Here is a 19,150-nt window from a genome sequence, read left to right on the forward strand (position 1 = left end):
GCACTCTTTGCCAGGTGGAGCAGCAATCCCAGTACGTACAGGGCTACAAGGTGATGTACAGGCTCTCACCGGAGGGCCAGCAGAGGAGCGACTGGGCAGTGTTTGAGGTCCGCACCCCCGGAGAGGACAGCGCCGTCGTGACACAGCTGCGGAAGGGCGTCACGTACGAATTCAAAGTCCGGCCCTTCTTCAACGAGTTTCAGGGAACAGACAGCGACGTCAAAATTGGCAAGACGCTGGAGGAAGGTGGGGGGATGTGAACGTCTTTGTGCAAGTGTGCTTTGGTGTGTTTTTTTTATTTTTTTATGTCTACAACAGTTCGTACGAACAGCTTGCACATTTGGAAGCATATCACATCTGTTCATGCAGGCAACGAGTGGTGGCAGCGTTATGTTGCGTTCGAATGTGGTGGATTGAGAGCGTGCCCGGGTGCTGAAGCCTACACACAACACCCCCATGCATGCATGTGTTGTACTAATTTTTCACTGGGTGTGGTTGTAGCAGTCTCTGGGGGGTTTGGTTAAAACCCAAACTGCAAATTTTCATATGTTGCCAACGGTTCAAGGGAAGTGTGAGCGCGGAAGTGTTTACTAGAATGTGTGCGCCTCGCACGAGTGGGTGTGTTTTGATCTTTTTTTTTCTGCTTTTTCTGGCTTTGTTCTGGCTTTTGTTGATAATTGTGTTTGGAGCTCTAAACCTGTTTTCTTCTCTCACAAGCGGGAACAAAACAAAAACACGTGTATTTTAGGTTTCTCATTTTGACCACAGGTTTTTATTCATACGCCACAGTTCAATCCACCATCATCGACCTCCGTTTGTTTTGAGTAAACAGTTATTAGTTCTTATTTACTTACCAAAAAAAAAACAAAAAAACTTGCTTTCAGATAAAAGCATTGTAATTTCCCTGATTAGTCATTTGTTCTCACATCCGCCTTAGTCTCACTCAGAAGTAAATCGTGGAAACTAAATTGCATGTGGGAGTAACACGTGTGCATTTTAAAGAATTATGCACAAATGTATTTTTCTTTTTCCCTTTTGTGTATTCCCAAAAGCCCCCAGCGCACCTCCTCGCAAGGTAATAGTCACAGAGAGCGGGAGCAACGGGACCGCCGTCGTCGTCTCCTGGCAACCCCCTCCAGAAGAGGAGCAGAACGGGGTGGTTCAGGAGTACAAGGTAACCCACACACACACGCTCAGAGAAAAAGAGGGGGGAAAAAAAATACAGCAAGCGTTTTTCAGGTCTGAGCAAATGGGACTTGTTCTGCTGAAACTTCAGAGATGCAAACACGGCTGCTGACTGAGCAGCCAAAATAGAAAGAGATGATACACGTAAAGGGAACGGTAATACAATTCCTGGTGGAGGTGGACCTTTGTGCACCCATCAGTGTCTCTTGTCTTTTGTGTGCCAAGAGGTTCAAAGAAAAGAAAGGTAGGAAATCAAACTCTAGGGAGTTAGCGGTAATGGTTGTGGAACAGTGCCATCTGCTGGAAATTATAGAGTCTCGCAGTTTGTGGCATTTCAAAGGTGGATTTCCAGTAAAAATCTGTCATTTCCCAGTTAAAAAAGCTTGCACACGTTTCAGGCTGAGGTCCTTCAGAGGAACAACACGTCATAAGTGTCATTCCCTTAAACCCACAACACCCCCACCTCAGACACACTGGTGAAAAGGGCAAAGTTTTGGGGGATTTAAATTCCTTCCCTTTTCATTGCCCAAACTAAAGACCCAAACTATTAGAAACGACCCTTCAAAATAATAACAATAAACTTGACTGTTGGTTCCAAAAGAGTTTATTTGGAAAAAAAACAACTATATCATTACCAAGCTAGAACCATAAAATTAAGTTGTGCACATAAACAAGGGTGTAAAAACTCAGTATTTTACATATCTGTTGACTACAATAAAATAAATGTATGTTACAAAAATATGATAAAGGCCACAGTTCAGTTAATTAGCATGCTGACTATTGAGCCGTTGATGTCACATTATCACAGTTTAGTGACCTAGACCTTTATTCTTCAACAAAGCTGGTTTTTAAATGATTTTTCATGCTTCTGGTAGTTATCAGATGGCTTCTAAACAGAAGAGTTACATTAGATGTGACCTAACTTCATTTCTTTCAGCTTACACACTAAAGCCTCAACACAAAGGTATACAGGCTGATACTTTCAGTTTTCTCTTTATTTATGATTTCTTATTCAAGCCAGCACCTCCTCAGGTCAGGAAACATTTTTCACTCAAACATAATTGAGGAAATAAACTTCCTCTGCCATGGGGAGGCGGCCAATACAGAGAGGATTGAACAGACTAGCACTCTCTAATTTTAAATCACTCATAATTATAGTAATAAGAAGAATTTCCCTTTATTATATAACACCTCTTTTTCCAGGGAGGGCATCAAACATAATCTTAAACTGTTTCAAGTAAACTAATAGATATGTAAAAACAAACAAAACAGAAACAAAGTTATGACTTTTATTTTATATTCCCTTATTGCTCAAACATTTAAGACCATGACAACTAAATTCCACCAATAGTTAACGAAATGTTAAACATTTTCGTGTTTGTTTCAGAGGAGTTTTGAGGAGATCTCATTTTGTTGGGAGATGTCTGATATTTTGAAACTCAATTCAAAGTTGCAACATGTTTAACAACACTGGCAACTCATACTTTACTCAGTGGAAGTCCTGTTTTATTTTATTGGAAAAACCCCTGTCAGTTTCCAGGAATAAATGTGTGGGCAAAGGAATGAGGGGAGTCACGAAAAAGTTCTGTTTAATTTTCCGGGTAATCTTTTTCTGATGATAAACTTTGAGAGTGATTTCATGCTTTTAAATCCAGATCTAGAGCCTTCCCCCTGCTTATTACTGAGCTCGGTCCCCAGTGGCACTGACACTCACATAGCTGTCTAAGACACAGAAAGTGCTGAGCTTTTGCTCTCATGTTGCACACATGCACATGAATATATACAATACACAGCAAAGGATGTGAGATTATTAACATGGTAAAGTGGTGGAAGGAGTTAAGGGGTAAATAAAGCAGAATGTCAGACATGGCAACCGGAGGTCTTCAGGCCTCACGCTGAAGTGAATGCCTTCTTCTGTTTGTGACCCTTTCTCCGTTTTGTGAGCAGCAGCTCTTAGCTTCGGCGGAAATTGGGTTATGGGAGTGATTACCTCCCCACATTTGTTTTTCATTGGTTTAGGGCTACCCCTAGACATGTTATGGCTACCAAAAGCTGTGTTCTTGCCTTAGAGATGTAATTCTATACCCACTGCATACCTACATTATGGCAACATTTAAACCAAATGCTATCCCCTGCTCATAACAGTGCATCAGTTTGAATTAATGTTTGTCTCTGTGATGGCAGGTTTGGTGCTTGGGGAATGAGACCAAGTATCACATTAACCGGACAGTTGATGGGTCAACATTGTCCGTTGTGATTCCCAGCCTGACCCCTGGGATCCGCTACAGTGTTGAGGTAGCAGCCGGCACCAGCGCTGGTTCTGGAGTCAAGAGCGAAACTACTTTCTTTCAGTTTGGTGAGTAGGAATAGCCTCATGTTTTTTCATCTGCCTTATCATAACTTTTATGCAATATTTTCAGTACCACTGCTCATTGGAGAACTTGGCCAGACTGAATCAGCCAATTAATTGCTGGATTGGACCAGACTGGTGATTTTTGGCCAATGTAAAACAAAACAAAAAAAATCTGCTCATTTTCTGATCACTGATTTAAAAAAAACATTGTCAGACTGGTAACAGTGTTTGTTGCGGATGCTATTACTACAGGAAGAGCACTCCATTTGAGCTATTTTCAGTGTCAGTGAGATGTTTAAACACGAAGTTGCAGAAATCTAAGAGGGTATTTAAAAGTAAATTATATTTTCTACATGTTTAGCATGGGCTACAGCTCATTCAAGCAGCAAGAAATCAAGAAAAAATGTAAGACTGATAACAGGACAGCTGGATAGCTTATAGAAAAGTTGCCCATTTTCTATCCTTTTTAAGAAACAGGCTGGAATTGGAAATCTCGTGAATGCACAAAGACCGTTAATTTTTAAACCATACCTAAACAGATACTTAGATTTTCTTTTTTATTTAACATGATTTGGCTTTAAAAGAAATCGCAACCGTTGGCCCAAAACTTATTGTAAGTATTGGTAAGGAGCTGTAAAAGTTGGGTAACCTGGGTGCAATAGTATTGCAAAATGCAAGTTGTAGTATATTTAAAAAAAAAAAAAAAAAACAAAGTTGACAAACAGATTTTTTTTTTAAACTGTTAAGGGTACAGTGGACAATTTTATCAGAAATATAGGTAAAAAAAAAAAAACTCCCAATTTTTTTTAATAACTGCGCATGCGCAGGACCATCCCACCTGCTCTTCTCCTCTTCAGGGGGTCACGTGAAATAATCTCCCAAATCAACTCTGGTCTTAATTCTTTCTTCTGAGGCCTTCCTCTTCTTCTCATCAACTTGTAAGACAGTTTGCTTCTTTCGACTCTCAACCATTTTGAAAGTATACGGTGAGAGCAGGGGAGCTACAATGAACAGCTGAAACCGAAGCTAACGGGTTATATAAACACCAGGAGTGTGCAGCAACATGAAACTAACAAGGAACGAGCATGCACACTGACGTTAGGTGAGCATGTCACAATGATTGGCATGTGGGACAACCAATAGAAAAGATGCCAAAAGATTGTCCACTTTTTAACTTAAATATGAATTATAAAGCTTAAAATAAGTTATTCAGGTAGGTCTAAAATACAAATTATTATCTATAAAAAGATTGCAGAAATCTCACACTAAAATGACTGAAACTTGAAGGAAGCCTGTGATATATATTCTTACAGTTCTTAAAGAAACTGTTGAAACTGGCATTATTGGTGGGGGCATGTCAAACAATTCAAAAAGTCAGAATTTTACTCCAACCATCTGATCTATGCACATCTAGTTATATGACAATCCTAGGAAGTGAATTAAGCCCAATCACTTCACAAATAATTATTGCATTAACCGATCCATCTCGGAAAAAAAGCTTCCTGACCTTCCGTCAACTAAACAGACATCTGTGTAACCCACTTCTTTGTGGTGTGAGACACGCGCAAGCCTCTACCTGCTCTCCTTTTCACCATCAACGGTGATGCTTAAAAACTATAATTTAGGTGATTGCTGCTACACAAACAACATCTAACAACAGACGACTTTGAATGACAAGGCGGCTTTACAGTTCTTTTTTTCTTTGAGTTTAATCTACAGTAGCTGGCAGCTTGATCAGCACAGGCAATTAAAATCCTCCATGGCAGAGCTGCAGAGCTGGGTGCCGCGCCCTTCTCCGTTCTGTATTCAAAGATGTTTTCGCCTTTCCTCAGCTTCAAACAGCGAAGACGATAGCACAGCCTGCACTCTGGCACGGCACGTGAGCCGTGCTAAGAAACACATTCCGTCTTGAAACGTGGTTTTTGTCCAGGCTGACCAAACATTTTCGAGGAATCTTGTCCATTTACGAGCCGCGTAGCTGGCCTGCTAATGAGTAAGAACGGAGAAAGGCACAGATAGTACCATGAAGCAGCAAGAGAGGGCGAGAGGGAGAAATGGCTCCATCTGGTTTTAAATGTGTGATTGAGTGGGTCGGGATGGGAATGAAGAAGCATTTCCTGTGACGGATCCAATTTATCTCACTTGAAGAGTTCCTGTGGTGATTGTTGCCATGTTCCAACACTGGAGTGGAACAATGCGCCTCGGGGACCAGCGCTTCACCCAAACGCATTTGTCACACTCTCAAGCTTGCACGCGTCATCCTAAGCCCGGATACCTGTACAATCCCTTGTGGGCTGCTTAGTCACATTGGCACGCTCTGTTCCCTCTGACAGACAGAGTCACAAATTGAGAAGCCAGGCAGCCAAATAGAGACACAGACTCAGCGACTGAGACAAACGGAGAGATACGGTGGGGTAAAAGGCAAGGCGTTGGCTTTCAGTGGTTCTTTAAAAAGAATGGTTGCGGACTAAAAAAAAAAAAAAAAAAAAACTTGACTCTGAAAAACAAAAAGATGACAAAGTAACAAGAGCATTAAAACAAAATCAAAATGCCTGAGGGTGGGACGAGTCGGAGAATTCTTTCATGTGACAGACACGGGGGAGAAGCTCAGACAAATGAGAAGAGCAGATCGAGAAAAAGCAGGTTGTTGTGAGCAGCTGTACCGACGCCTTTCACAGCTTCAAGGCGTCCGTGCCTCAGTTTTTCACAGTTGTGCCTCTGTTTGCTAATTATTGCGGCGTCTATGTTTGAGGGTGATCGTTCTGGTTGTGTTTATCTGTTTAGGAAATCACCATTGCTTGGTGTAAATGACGCTTCATGGCGTGTCTCTAACTGGTTCCATCAGACTGAAGCGTCGCCTGCACGGGCTCTACACGCCTGCCGTTGCTGACTGGCATTTTCAATGGTTTTCAACCTCAGCTCTTCTTTGACCACAGTTTTGCACTCAGCTGCCGGGAGAAATCTCTTTTATCTTTTAAGTACCAAGAACTGTAGATAAGACTAAGTGAGCTCATTGCTTTTTAAAACCGCTTTTAGAATCTTTCTTTAATAAATAACATACTTACCATTGGCTAGCATCAACAAAAACTCCCAACTCTGTATGCATTCCCAAGACGAAGAGAGCATTAGATCCTTTTGTAATATTTCATAAAGGTCACAAACCTTTCTAAAACCAACATGTTCCTTGTAACAATTTTAAATCGATTTTGCCTTTTGGTGTTACTTTAATGGTCAGTGTAGTAGAGAATAACCTTGTTGGACATTAAAAATGTCAATAGCAAACATGTTTCAAATGACTCTTGATTCTTGAGTCTTCTCCTTTTTATTGAGACTTAGAGCTGGTAAATGTAAACGTAGAAAGACACCCTGAACAATTTACAGAGGTTTTATGTTCTATTTGTTTTGTTTTTTAGTTAATTTTTTTAACTACTGAAACCTTATGGTCACAACAGATGAAGATAACTTTCTCCAATTCTTTTAGTGTGTGTTCAGTCTGGTCTTTTTCAACCAGCTTGAATTGTCTGATTTCTCTGTGCTTCTTTTTCTTACATTTCTATTTTCCATGCCTTTCCTTTAGCAACAATCAGGGACTGTTCTACTGAACTATTCTCTTTGCGGTCAAATGCACTGCTTGAAACATTTCTAAATCTGGCTCCCACCTCTTCCAATCCCGCCTCACCTCCAGATTCATCTGGCCGAATGACCGAAACCATGGGCGAGGAGAACCCCCTCTCCCAGCAGATCTCCGACGTGGTCAAACAGCCTGCGTTCATCGCTGGAATTGGAGCAGCATGTTGGATCATCCTTATGGTCTTCAGTATCTGGTTGTACCGGCATCGAAAGAAAAGGAACGGCCTCTCCAGCAGCTATGCAGGCATACGCAAAGGTAGAAACACTTAATACTCAAGGCTCGAGGGTTAGAGAATGTTGGTAATAATGCATTATTTACTAAATTTTCATGCGGCTGTCTACCTTTTTTCATCTTAAATGCTGCCAACCTCTGATATCTGTTGTCACAAAAAGATTTATTTGAAGTGCACACAGAGTGATGGCTTACCGACTCTCTTTAGGAAGCAACGTGAGCTCCCGCTGAGCATACAGCATGAAGACATCTTTTCATGACTCTTTCATGCTCATTCTGCAAGAGTGTGAAGAGTGTTTTCAGTCAAGTACATTTTCAGGTCCAAAAACTCCCCTTGTTTTTTTTTTTTCTTTGCGAACTCCCATTGGACTGTGTTGGGAAACGGTGAATGTTTTTGCTCTAATCTCTCTTTATCAAGGACACACTGACATTTTCACATGCTTTCAGTTTCGTTGTCCTCTAAGGGAGAGGGCTTCAGAAATGGTGGAGGTGGACGTGTAGCAATAAATTTATGGTACTTATCCTTTTAGAATGCAAGGCGATCAAGTGTATCAGGACGCCTGTTGAATCTAGAAAAGAAACGGCACAAAACACCATGGCTCTGACTTGTCTCTGTCTAGTCTTTGCCTGATATAAGTCAAAGTGACAGAGTTCATGACATGCCTGGCCCCTGCTCACAGCATCTAAGGTAAAAAGACATCCATTAGCCTTTCCATCTTAGTCTCAATTATATGTGAGCTGGCTTAATGTGTGGCCTTGGGCTGTTCAGCTGCTGCGAGCACCAGCTTCTCCATCCCCGATCTTTGGCTCAGGTTTAACCCCGAACGCCAGGGTTAGAGGAGATCCACCTTTCAGCCTTGATGCACAAACAATACACTGATTTAACTGCTGATCCGGGGCTGCCACACAAAACACCGGCCTATCCATGTCCTCAATCTGCTGCCGCCACGCTTGATAGAAAATGTCAAGCAACACACATCACAGTGAATATATCCTGAACTTTTACGCACATGTACAGATACTTGTGTGGGCTGTAATGGTTAGCACTGTCGTGCTTTTACTCATGTCTAAGATTACAGCGTGCAGTAATGACCTGCGGTCAAGCATGAAAGGAACGGGGCATGTAGAATGAGGTTACCCTTTGTTCCTCTGTGATTCTATATGTTGATGTTTATTCGGATAAGAAAAAGAAAGAGCTCTTCAGGAAACAGTAGGCAGACACGCTCCCCTTCTCATCGTCCCTCCTTGTCTCCTCATGCACGCAGACCACAAAAGGCCACCTTCTTTGTTAGAATGGGTAGCCAAGAATGTTTTTGCAACCACATGAATCAACGATCGGCAGTTCGGGTGAAAGGGGGGGGGGGGGGATTGGGATGTGTGTGCATGTGGGGATGGCGTTATAAGTAACACACCAAGCTGAAATCTAAACGGTTTTGAAAAAACTGTTTATATTTTTCTGGAGTTGCATCAGAACAGTGTAGCTGACTTCTGATCTCTGTTTTAAGAAGCTTTGACCTGCAAGTACATATATTTGGCTGGATATGATTGAAAACGTATAAGAACAGCATTTACTTTTTTTTTTTGCCTTCCTGCCTTAAATGGTAATTAGTTATTTATATTTAGGGATAAGACAATATCATACATTGTGTAAGGAAGAGCAGTCTGTAAAATATCAGTAAAACACCATTTTATGTAAATAAGTTTAAATCGGAGGCAACATGATATTTACTGATATTTTACCAAAAAGACAAAATGATTGAGGAGTTCTTATCTTAACCACTCTTTAGCATCTTACATTACCAATTAGCAAAAAAAGGTTGGTTAAAATTTGTGATTGTATTGTAAAAGGAATAAAATAATACATTATTAGGAAACTGAGCAAATTAGAATAAAATGTATTTTGAAAATGCTTACAGAGTCCACATTCTTTAGTACCTCAATATTAGTAATTAGCACAGTTACTAATAGTAATGGTCAACATAACTCTGTCTTTCTTAGATAATGTACGTCCCTATCTTATCTCAGATTTCCAATGCGCTGCCAACATTTCCAAACCCAGCATTTTCCAAGACAGACATACATTGAACATTCAAAGAATAAAAAAAGACACTCATTTTATTCAGCTTTCCTGTTAGGAGCTTTAAATCACTTACCCCTGGTGAAAGAAAGGCAAACATGTCTCAAAATGTTGTGGAAAAATACTATTTTCTTTTAATTTTTTTTAAAATACATTTTGTGTTTTCACTCACATGGTTTTAAATAAAACTTACTGATACTAAAAATGTTGAATCTTCTTCAGTCAGTAACAACTTCTGCACTGAAGAGTGTTGGCATTAGTGCAACCTGTTGGCACCTTTGTTTATCCACTGATCAAGATATAGTTAGATCTTTCTTGACAGGCATGTTACCAGTCAGATTTCTCTCTACCAGACTCAATTTTAAAACTTTGTGGTGCTCATGTAAAACAAATTATATATATATGATATACAGTTACTAATGAATACAGCAGAGCCTAACATGCAAGTTCTTCTAGCCTTGAGACAAACATCTTGTGATGAGCCAGCCCAGGTTCACAAAGGAGACCTGATTTATGTATTTCGGTCACGTTTGCATTTCTCACAGACTGTTTTGGGTAGCCGATGTCTCCCCTTCAAAGGCATTCATCAAAGAGATAAAAGCCACCTGACAGCTGATATCTTCAGACTTGTTTAAGCATCAGGAAGAGAGATTCAAACAGAAGATTGTTGTGTTTTGAGGATGTTTGTTGGCACAGTCAATCTATGAGGTCATTATTTGAGCATCCAAAAATGTCACAGGAGCAGCATTGTTCCTCTTGAATTATTTTTTTTGGGACAAAACTAAAGTTGATAACGTTAACATTCCCAGATTTAACTTTACTTGCTGGATAACAGGTTAGTGCACCGATACAAAAACCTCAGTCCTGACATCATCATTGTTTGCTCTTTGTTTGAAAAGCAAAGCAAAAATGATCGCAGTCATCCAGAATTTGTGTATTATTAATTCTTGGCCGGCACGAGATTCCTACTTGAGCACAAACAGCAGTTTCATGGTGTTATCTTTATACAAAAGCTGTTTGACAGAAATCTCTTATATGGCCCACCTGATTTCATTCAAAGCCTCTGTAAGGACTTTAAACACATAAGAGGAAAAATAAAACGTCATGTAAATATTTTTAAAAAGGGGTATTTGTTTTGAATCCAACAAAAAGTAACGGAATTACTAGATTATACCCGTATGACCTTAACCTTTATCTGCGTTTTACCCAACTCCAAAAAATATTGCGTCTAAGTAGCTGTTGGTGGATATGTTTATGGACCTTTAAGGGTATATGTTCTTATTTCTGAGGCTTTATAATAATCAGGATTTTTTTCAATCATTATTTAAACTATTAAATATATACTCCCTGCATTGAGCATTAGTTTTCAAGTAAGCATGCTAATCACACAGAATAGAATCCCCTTTTACCATACTATTATTAATAGAGTAAGGAGAATAGAGAAAACCCTTCTGGCTGCTCCCCTATTCAGGAATTGCCATTGCAAGTCATTACAACTTGCACACAGACTTGGCAGTTTGTACACCAGAGGCTCTTCCTGATGCAACCGAGTTTATATCCCAGTTCCCCTGTATCAAAGAGTTACCCCGCTATACTACGAAGAGACAATAGATTATAAATGATATTACTGGTTTAATTACTCAAGCTATTTGCTTGAGAAGCCAGGCTGCTTTATAGACACTATCCCTTTTGGCTTACCAATTTAAACAGTATCACCTTAAAACAGTATTACCTTCACAAGAGTGAAGGCTGACACTACATTTTCCTAGTAATTTGACAGTGCTCCACAACAGGTGAACCTAGAGAAGTGCCATGTTACTTTGTTACACAGCCAGTCTGAACACTGAGGCACTCATTGCAATTTTAGCAATTTGGAAACCAGAACCTGGAAAAACCATGGTTAACACCTTGAAAGCAGTAACAGTCACACATCTATTTATTAAAAAAGGGGTTATTTATATTCTTAATCAAACATCTTGGTGGATATGTTAGAAGAGGAAAAAAGACACATATACATACACATATATATTTGTCATGTGTGTGACCCACAATGAGCAGGCTTTTGACGGAGAAGGTCAGGTTTAAAACCAGCTGCTGCTTGAACATAGATTTATTCACAACGGATCAGTCTTATAAGAATGCAAGTCAGGTTTGAAAACCGTACCAAAGGCCGAGTTTAGTTGTAAAAGGATTCTTTATTCTGCAATATATTTTTCTGGTTTTTTAAGCTTTAAAGAACTAACATTTTTCTTTTTTCCTCCCCCAACAGTGCCATCTTTTACATTCACACCAACAGGTAAGCAATTGTTTTTTTTTAATATGTGCTAATGTCTGACATATCTGATTGATGCTATAAAAAAATCACTGACTAATCTTCGACCATTAAAATAAAAAAAAAACAGTTGCAGAGTTGCTTAAAAGCAAAGGTTGTGCACAGTGTTTAGGTTGTGTCAGAACTTTGCGCCAAAGATCAAGACGCCACTCTGCTAAGAGGCTATTAAGGCCAGTAGTAACTTGATCAAAGGGTCTGCTGGCAACATTAGAAGGGATTTTAAAGAATGACCCAGTACCGATGCACCGTTTAGACAGACAGCGGACTTAAGGAGGTTATCTGTGAATCAAAGTGACGTGGCGTGAAGCAGATAATAAAAAAAATAATCCTTTCCTTCTATACGAGTTTGTGTTTGTGGTCCTCTCGCAGACTAAAATCCACTGGGGAAAAATTTTCTTTGTCTTTCCGAGGCGTGGCATGGCTGAGCACAGATGAAAAGACGCAGCAGTGAGAAATGAAGAGCAAAGAGACAACGTGTGTTTGTGTTGATACGCTGGTTGATCTTGTCTGTGCATTCTTTCCTATCTGGCTACTGTTGCATTTGGCGCTTTTATCTGCCTTAAGGGTTGCAATCATGCAGAATCAGTTGGCAAGCTGCAGGCTTGTTTCTTGATCTGACCTGAAAGATCTTGAATCTTTCGGGTCAGATTCATTCCTCACTTGTATAATCAGGTTTGTCAGTTTTAGAAAAAAACAGACCTGTGCACTGTTCTACGCTGATTTCAATCTACAGCCTTATACCTTCTTTGGATATAGAGAACCCCAGCTAGACTTTCTGTTTTTGAAAAAAAAAAAAAAAAAAAGACGGGGAATGAACGAAACCAAGCCTAGGCTCATCCTCTTCTACTGCCTCTCCTCTCAGGGTGGAGTCTGTAATTAAAGTTGGAGGTTTATCTCACTTTTACACACCAGCAGCTCAAAGTTCCTTAAGAGTGTTCAACTTGGAGCGTGAGGAGCTTTAAACATGTAGGACCTGAGCTGGAAAACCCAAGAGCTCCATATTTCTGTTCCTCATAAGCCTCTCCTGCTGTTCTGGAGGCTTCATGTGTGTGACTCGGCTGAAATGAGGCAAACATTCCCACATCCCATCATTTGCTGACTTTGAAATGTATTTCCTTTGTAAATATACATTTATTAGGATTTCACCTAATAGACCTACTCAATGTTTCAAATAATTCTGACAGGACATAATTCATAATTCTGATAGGAAAATGATGCAACGTTTTTATTTTCGAGAAATACAAGTCTGCATGTATTTGTATGTAGCCCCCTTTAGTCTGATGCCACTGAATTGATTTCAGCGCAACCAGTTGCACTCGTTCAGATGTGGCACCTCTATAGTTAAATCACAGGCTAAATAAAGAAGCTCTGTGAAGGTTACAGCGGTTTGTTTGAAAAAGTAATGTTCAAACTAATATCAGCAGAACATTAGTGAACAAACCGCATCATGAGGAACAAAGAACCCAGTTAGACAGGTCAGAGGTAAAGTCCATGAGGAAATTAAAGCATAGTTTGTTAAAAAAAAACAATATCCCAAGTTTTTCAAGTTTCACTACGTATCATTCAATATTTTATCCAAAAGTAGGAGTGTTTTTACAACTGTAAACCTACCGAGACATGTTCATCAATTTAAACCTAGCAGGGTAAGATTGAGGTGCTATTGTGAGAGCGTTAAGCGAGGCGGTCAAGACTTCCATGGCAACTTTGGAGGAGCTGCAGACATCCAAAGGTCAGGTGGTAGAATCTGACCTATCAACTATTGTTCTTCACAAATTGCTGTGGCTTTACTGAAGAGCAGCTAAAATAAAACTGTTGTTGAAAGAAGGCCAATCAGAATTCCAGTTCCATTTACAGTGAGCTGCAAGCCATGTTAGGGACAAAGTAGGGGCCCCGGTCAGATTAGGCTGTAATTAAAGTTATTGGCCTGTATAGAAAATGTTATGTTACTCATAACACAACAATTCCACTGCAAAGTGTGTGGGTGGCAGCATCATGGTGTTGGGATGCTTTTCTTAGCCAGGGAAGCTATTCAGAGGTGATGGGATAATGGATGGAGCTAAATACAGGGTGATCCTGGGTAAAAACCTGTCCGAAGCTGCAAAAGACTTAAACCTGAGGTAAAGGTTTACCCTCCCGCAGGTCAACACAAACAATTCAAGCAAAAAAAAACAAAGCTTAAAAGTGTTTTATACATATCTAAAGTCTATAATTGAATGTAAGATTATGTGGCAAGATTTGAAAATTTATACTTACAGGCACTCTCTATCCAAACTCACTTTTTGAGCAATTTTGCAAGGAACAGACAAAAAAAGTCTATAGAATTGCCTATTTGATGGAGACAAAAACCCAAAAGACCTGCGGATATATATATATATATATATATATATATATATATATATATATATATATATATATATATATATATATATATATATATATATATATATATATGTGTGTGTGTGTATATATATATGTGTGTATATATATATATATGTGTGTGTGTGTATATATATATATATATATATATATATATATATATATATATATGTGTGTGTGTGTATATATATATATGTGTGTGTATATATATATATGTGTGTGTGTATATATATATATATATGTGTGTATATATATATATATATATATATATATATTGAAAGCGTGTATCATCCTCCTTTCACTACACAATTATACCTTGTCTATCAGTTAAAGTGCAAATGAGATGCTTAGACTAAAAAGTCTGTGAATAAATTGGTATTTACTTCAGTGAGGCAGTTTTATTTCTATGAAAGTGTACTGCAAACTCATTGTTGTCTCTGTTTTCAGTGGCATATCAGAGGGGCGGAGAAGGAGTCACCAGTGCTGGAAGGTAAAGTAAATTTTGTGTATTTCTTTTAGAAGGCTACTGCATAATCATAAATTATTGACTATGTTTATATTTTAATAAATGTCTCCTTTTTTATTTTTTAAAACGACAAGTGAATAAAAGGGTTGGGCATTTGTACTTTTATTTCACAAACACTAGGGGGAGAGCTGTGCCTTTTCTAAAGCAGCGCATAGCAAGAGGCGTAAGTAGGTGCACAATGTGTGTTGTATTACTACAGGAACAAAGAGCCATGCTGCCTGCCAGTAGCCCATCCCTATCACATATGCTGAAGAACAACATGCAACCACAAGGCTGTGCCATAGCGTCACCATAAAACTTTGATGGCTATGCCTGCACAGGCTACAAACCACACCTTCCCATACAGTGGGGTAGGGTGTTGTGCATAAACAGTGAGCCCTACTAGTATTAGCACCACCAAAATTAATTTATAAATCCATTAGATAGCCTTTGGCATAGCCATATTGCTGGTAAACGGGAAAAGCAGACAAAAGGAGAAAATATGCATTCAATTATTAGCCGTTTTCTGAGCGAAGTACAGAATGTACTTAATGCTGCGCCATAAATGCGCGTGTGTGTGTGTGTGTTGTTCATGTGTTAATGAATAGTTAGCTTGAAGCCATCAACAGTAAATCTATATTCATTACATTACCCAGTTGTATGATTGAATCCCATATGCAGTGAGGCTGTGTCAGCTCTGCATGAAAACAATGGTCGTTCGATATCAACACTGAACCGCTGGGGTGATTGAGGAGCTATTGTGAGATTGTATTTGGCTGTACAAGACAAATGTGTTCATTACCCAAAATGAATCCAAGAAATGAGTCATTTAGGACAGAGTGAGGAAATGCAATTCAACGCTAAGCCGGTGCTGGGATATTAGGGGCCGGGAATCTCTCTGCTCAGATTTGAATACCAAAGCAATATGTGGCCCTGCTAAAGTGGACTGTCTTGTCTTTGTATGCTAGATTGAGCCATTTAATCAGCAACAGAGAGACAATGTGTTGTGTTCTCTTTCTAGACTAAACATCTGGCTACAGGTCAGGTGGTACTGTTGAGTCCCGTTAAGTGATCGCGTACAAGTACACATTGAAAAAAAATTTCAAAAATGTAATTGAAAAAGTTATTTGCATATTATAAAAGTGTATTACACACAGAGCGATATCTATGAAGGAGTTATTTCTAAAATTTTCGATGATTACGGTTTGGAAACTTAAAATTGTGTTTCTCTGAAAATTAGAGTCTTGCATAGTTCAAAGGAAATATAACATTATTTTCTTAGCCACAAACTGTACATTATGGCCCAATCAATCACTGAAAAGACTGATGACTTAATTGTTCAGCAGACAGTCACTGACATTCACCAAATGGGGGGTAACCAGTTAAAAGGTCGTTGCTAAAGATTTTGCCTTTTCAGTGTGCTGTGTTAAAGCATAATAATGGAAGGTTTAGTAAAAAGAAAAAAATCTGGGTAAAAAGAAAACAAATGAGGATTAAGAAGCAAAGCGCGTTCAATACTTGGGGGGGGGGGTAATTTACAAGGCACAGACTGTTGATGAAGTCGGTGCTTCAGGAGGACCAACATGTATATGTATTCCAGACAAGGGTTATTTTTGTTATGCCACTAACATGTCAACAATATAACTTTGAAACTCATTTCACTTACTTTAGTTTATCAGAAAAATTTTAAATTATATAAAATCTATTAAACAAAAAAAAAAACTCCTAAATTGGCTTTCAAGACTGTGGTCATCCTACTTTTCTAACTACACATTTCTCTTCATTAATATCCCTGAACATTCAGCTCAGTTAATAAAAGCCTTCTGTGGTTTACCCTTTTTGTGGATGTGAATTTCTGCAGGACAACTGTCAAATCATCAGTCTTGCCTATGATTGTTTTGTCTATAATACAACTTTCTTTGTATTAAATATATTTTAGTTAACTGGACCTACATAATATTTTAATTTACCAGTAAGCTTCATTTTGGGTTTTCATTGCCTTTAAGCCGTAACAATCCAACTAAAAGAAACAATGGCTTGAAATATGTCACGCTAATGAACAAAAACTACTTTTCAATGGTTTCGTAATTTGCTGAATTGCATCTGTATCGTATGAAATGTTTGATAGAAGCTCAAAAAACATCAAGAAAGACAGAGGGGGAAAAAAAGTTTCTTCTTTTGCCTTCTGTTCAGCCAGTGAACCATTTCGAATGAAAGAGATATTATTTGACACCATGGAATCTATCCGTGTGCTTGTGGTTCACCGACTACTCAGGATGTGCATTTCGCAACATTTGGAGTGAATTTTATCTGGCTGTCTAATCCAAGCGAATCGCTAATGCTCAGGGGGGCTCAGAGAAAGTGTTGTCGGCTCTGGTCGAGTCAAGCAAACACAATCTATTTAGCTGGGCTTGTTTTTTTTTTTCTTTTTCCCCCCCTCCTAATGTGTTCTCTCAGTGCGCGTTTGGCCAAAAGGCAAAAACTACTAAAGCCGGATTTCTTAGTTTTCCACTTCTCAGATGGATAAATAAACTCCACCATAATCTTCTGTTTCTGCGGGTGCTTCGGTTCATTCCGATGAATTTCATTGTGGTGTCGGCTTTGTCTGTCACTATTGTTAAACATTTGGTTTTCTTTCACAGGCCCGGTTTGCTAAACATGGGTGACTCTGCCACTCAACCCTGGCTAGCCGACACGTGGCCCAACTCCTGCTCCAACCACAACGACTGCAGCATCAACTGCTGCACCGCGGGCAACGGCAACAGCGACAGCAACCTGGCAACGTACAGCCGGCCAGGTACGTCAATATCCAGCCCCTTGTATGCGGGGAGCGAGCAAAAATAAAAGCGTCCTCTCAACGGAAATGGTGCCGGCGTTGACAAAATAGTTTTGGCGATAAGAAATGTAGGCGCTGGGGGAATGTGCAGTGAAAAAGGGAACCACAATCCGATATCTAGGTTAGATCCCTGGAGAGTCGGTGTGTGCATCTCTACCTTCTGTAGGTTTCCGCAAGAAATACAGCCAGGAGAGCAGTGAGCATGTGCGTTGTGCGTTTGATTTATCTGAGGTTAGTGTGGAGCTGTTTTAGGCAGGAAATAAAAGGAGTATACTGAGCAAGGCTTATAGCTCTACTCTCTTGCTAATCAAATTGCTCTGCTGATTTCCATACAGTTGTTATAGCCGGTAATGTAATTTCCCCTAAGTGCTCAGTTGTTTAGGAAATGTGCAGCAGCCGAGGAGGTCAGAGCTGGCCTGCAGACGGTGTCCAGAAGCAGGGAAGGAGGGAATGATGGAGGGAGAAGGGGGCATCTGGATCAGCAGAAAGAAGGGGATAGAATTAGGCTGAATCCCATTTGCTAGGGTTATCCTTCCCCCGCTATGGTAGGGTTGCCCTGGCACCTCCATTTAGGTTGTGATTAAAATATTCCTTTGAGTAGTGGGACACTCCTTCGAGAAGCTAATACAGCATCAGTTCAGATTTAATCTGCCCATATGTGGTGTAAATAGTTATAAATCCAGCAGTACGCATGCATTATTATTTCTGCTTTTTTTTTTTTTTTAAAATACATAAATAATGCCAAATAGACCCTAGTGCAATGGTTCTCAACCATTATGTAAGAAGTGCAGTCACAGTACATACAAAGGTTTCCATGCATCAACACACTGGCATACATTTTAAAACAGTATAACATAGGGGTTTGGGCTTTTCAGTTTGATTTTATTTCATCGTTAGAAATTAGGGAAATAATTGCTGTTATCTATTGGCAATGCATGATTGGTTAATTTGAGTTTTGTCTTTACTCTGAAGTTGAACTTCGCAAGTTAGAAGTTAGAAAAACTCACAGAACAGGGATTCCAAGTGGGAAAGTCAGAATATTCATACCAGCCCCGTTCCCACAAGGATGCCCTGCATGTAGAATTCAGTGATAGCTGCAGTAAACACGCTGCTTATTCGTGCTTCTGGCAATTTTTACCTGATTTAATCTACCATACACCATTTTAGTATGTTGCTATAGTGTTTAAAGAAAACAAAATTCAGAGAAATGCTTAATCTTCCATTGTTTATTTGGTGGTAGTTAGCTTATTCAATGAGCATATTTACTAGCAAGACCCACCAGTGTTGATCAGCATGGTTGAGTTAGATTAGATAGTTTTTTTTCCACCACACTTCTTTGGAGAAGTTTCTAGATAAAGCATAGATGAATGCACTTCAGCTTATCCAATTTGGCTGTTGCTTCTTATTAGTGCTACATCACACTTAGTTGTTTTGGAAATTTCTCTTCCAAAAAATTACTACAAAAAAAAAAAACAATCTCATGAATTCTGCAAAGTGTTGGAAAGCACGCCCACAAATCTGTTTTTTTTTTCTTACACAGATTTTACATGTAAAAACAGGAATTATACTTTGTTGTATGTAGTTGTCTCAAAGTCGCAGATTTTAGGTGTAGTAATATTCAAAT

General features: G+C 39.3%; 1 protein-coding gene across 10 annotated transcripts in view; it reads left to right on the top strand.

Annotated features, from left to right (window-relative positions):
• robo1 (roundabout, axon guidance receptor, homolog 1 (Drosophila)) overlaps positions 1-19,150 on the top strand; it is a 494,194-nt gene that overhangs the window by 452,239 nt on the left and 22,805 nt on the right. For all 10 annotated transcript variants that reach the window (XM_036149998.1, XM_036149997.1, XM_036150000.1 and 7 more), the window contains 7 exons: positions 15-246; positions 1,053-1,174; positions 3,370-3,541; positions 7,224-7,424; positions 11,747-11,773; positions 14,633-14,675; positions 17,333-17,487. In XM_036149998.1, coding sequence (XP_036005891.1) covers positions 15-246; positions 1,053-1,174; positions 3,370-3,541; positions 7,224-7,424; positions 11,747-11,773; positions 14,633-14,675; positions 17,333-17,487 — 952 coding nt within the window. The remainder of the gene's footprint in view (positions 1-14; positions 247-1,052; positions 1,175-3,369; positions 3,542-7,223; positions 7,425-11,746; positions 11,774-14,632; positions 14,676-17,332; positions 17,488-19,150) is intronic.

Source organism: Fundulus heteroclitus, chromosome 18, assembly GCF_011125445.2.
Source record: "Fundulus heteroclitus isolate FHET01 chromosome 18, MU-UCD_Fhet_4.1, whole genome shotgun sequence".
Classification (NCBI taxonomy): Eukaryota; Metazoa; Chordata; class Actinopteri; order Cyprinodontiformes; family Fundulidae; genus Fundulus; species Fundulus heteroclitus.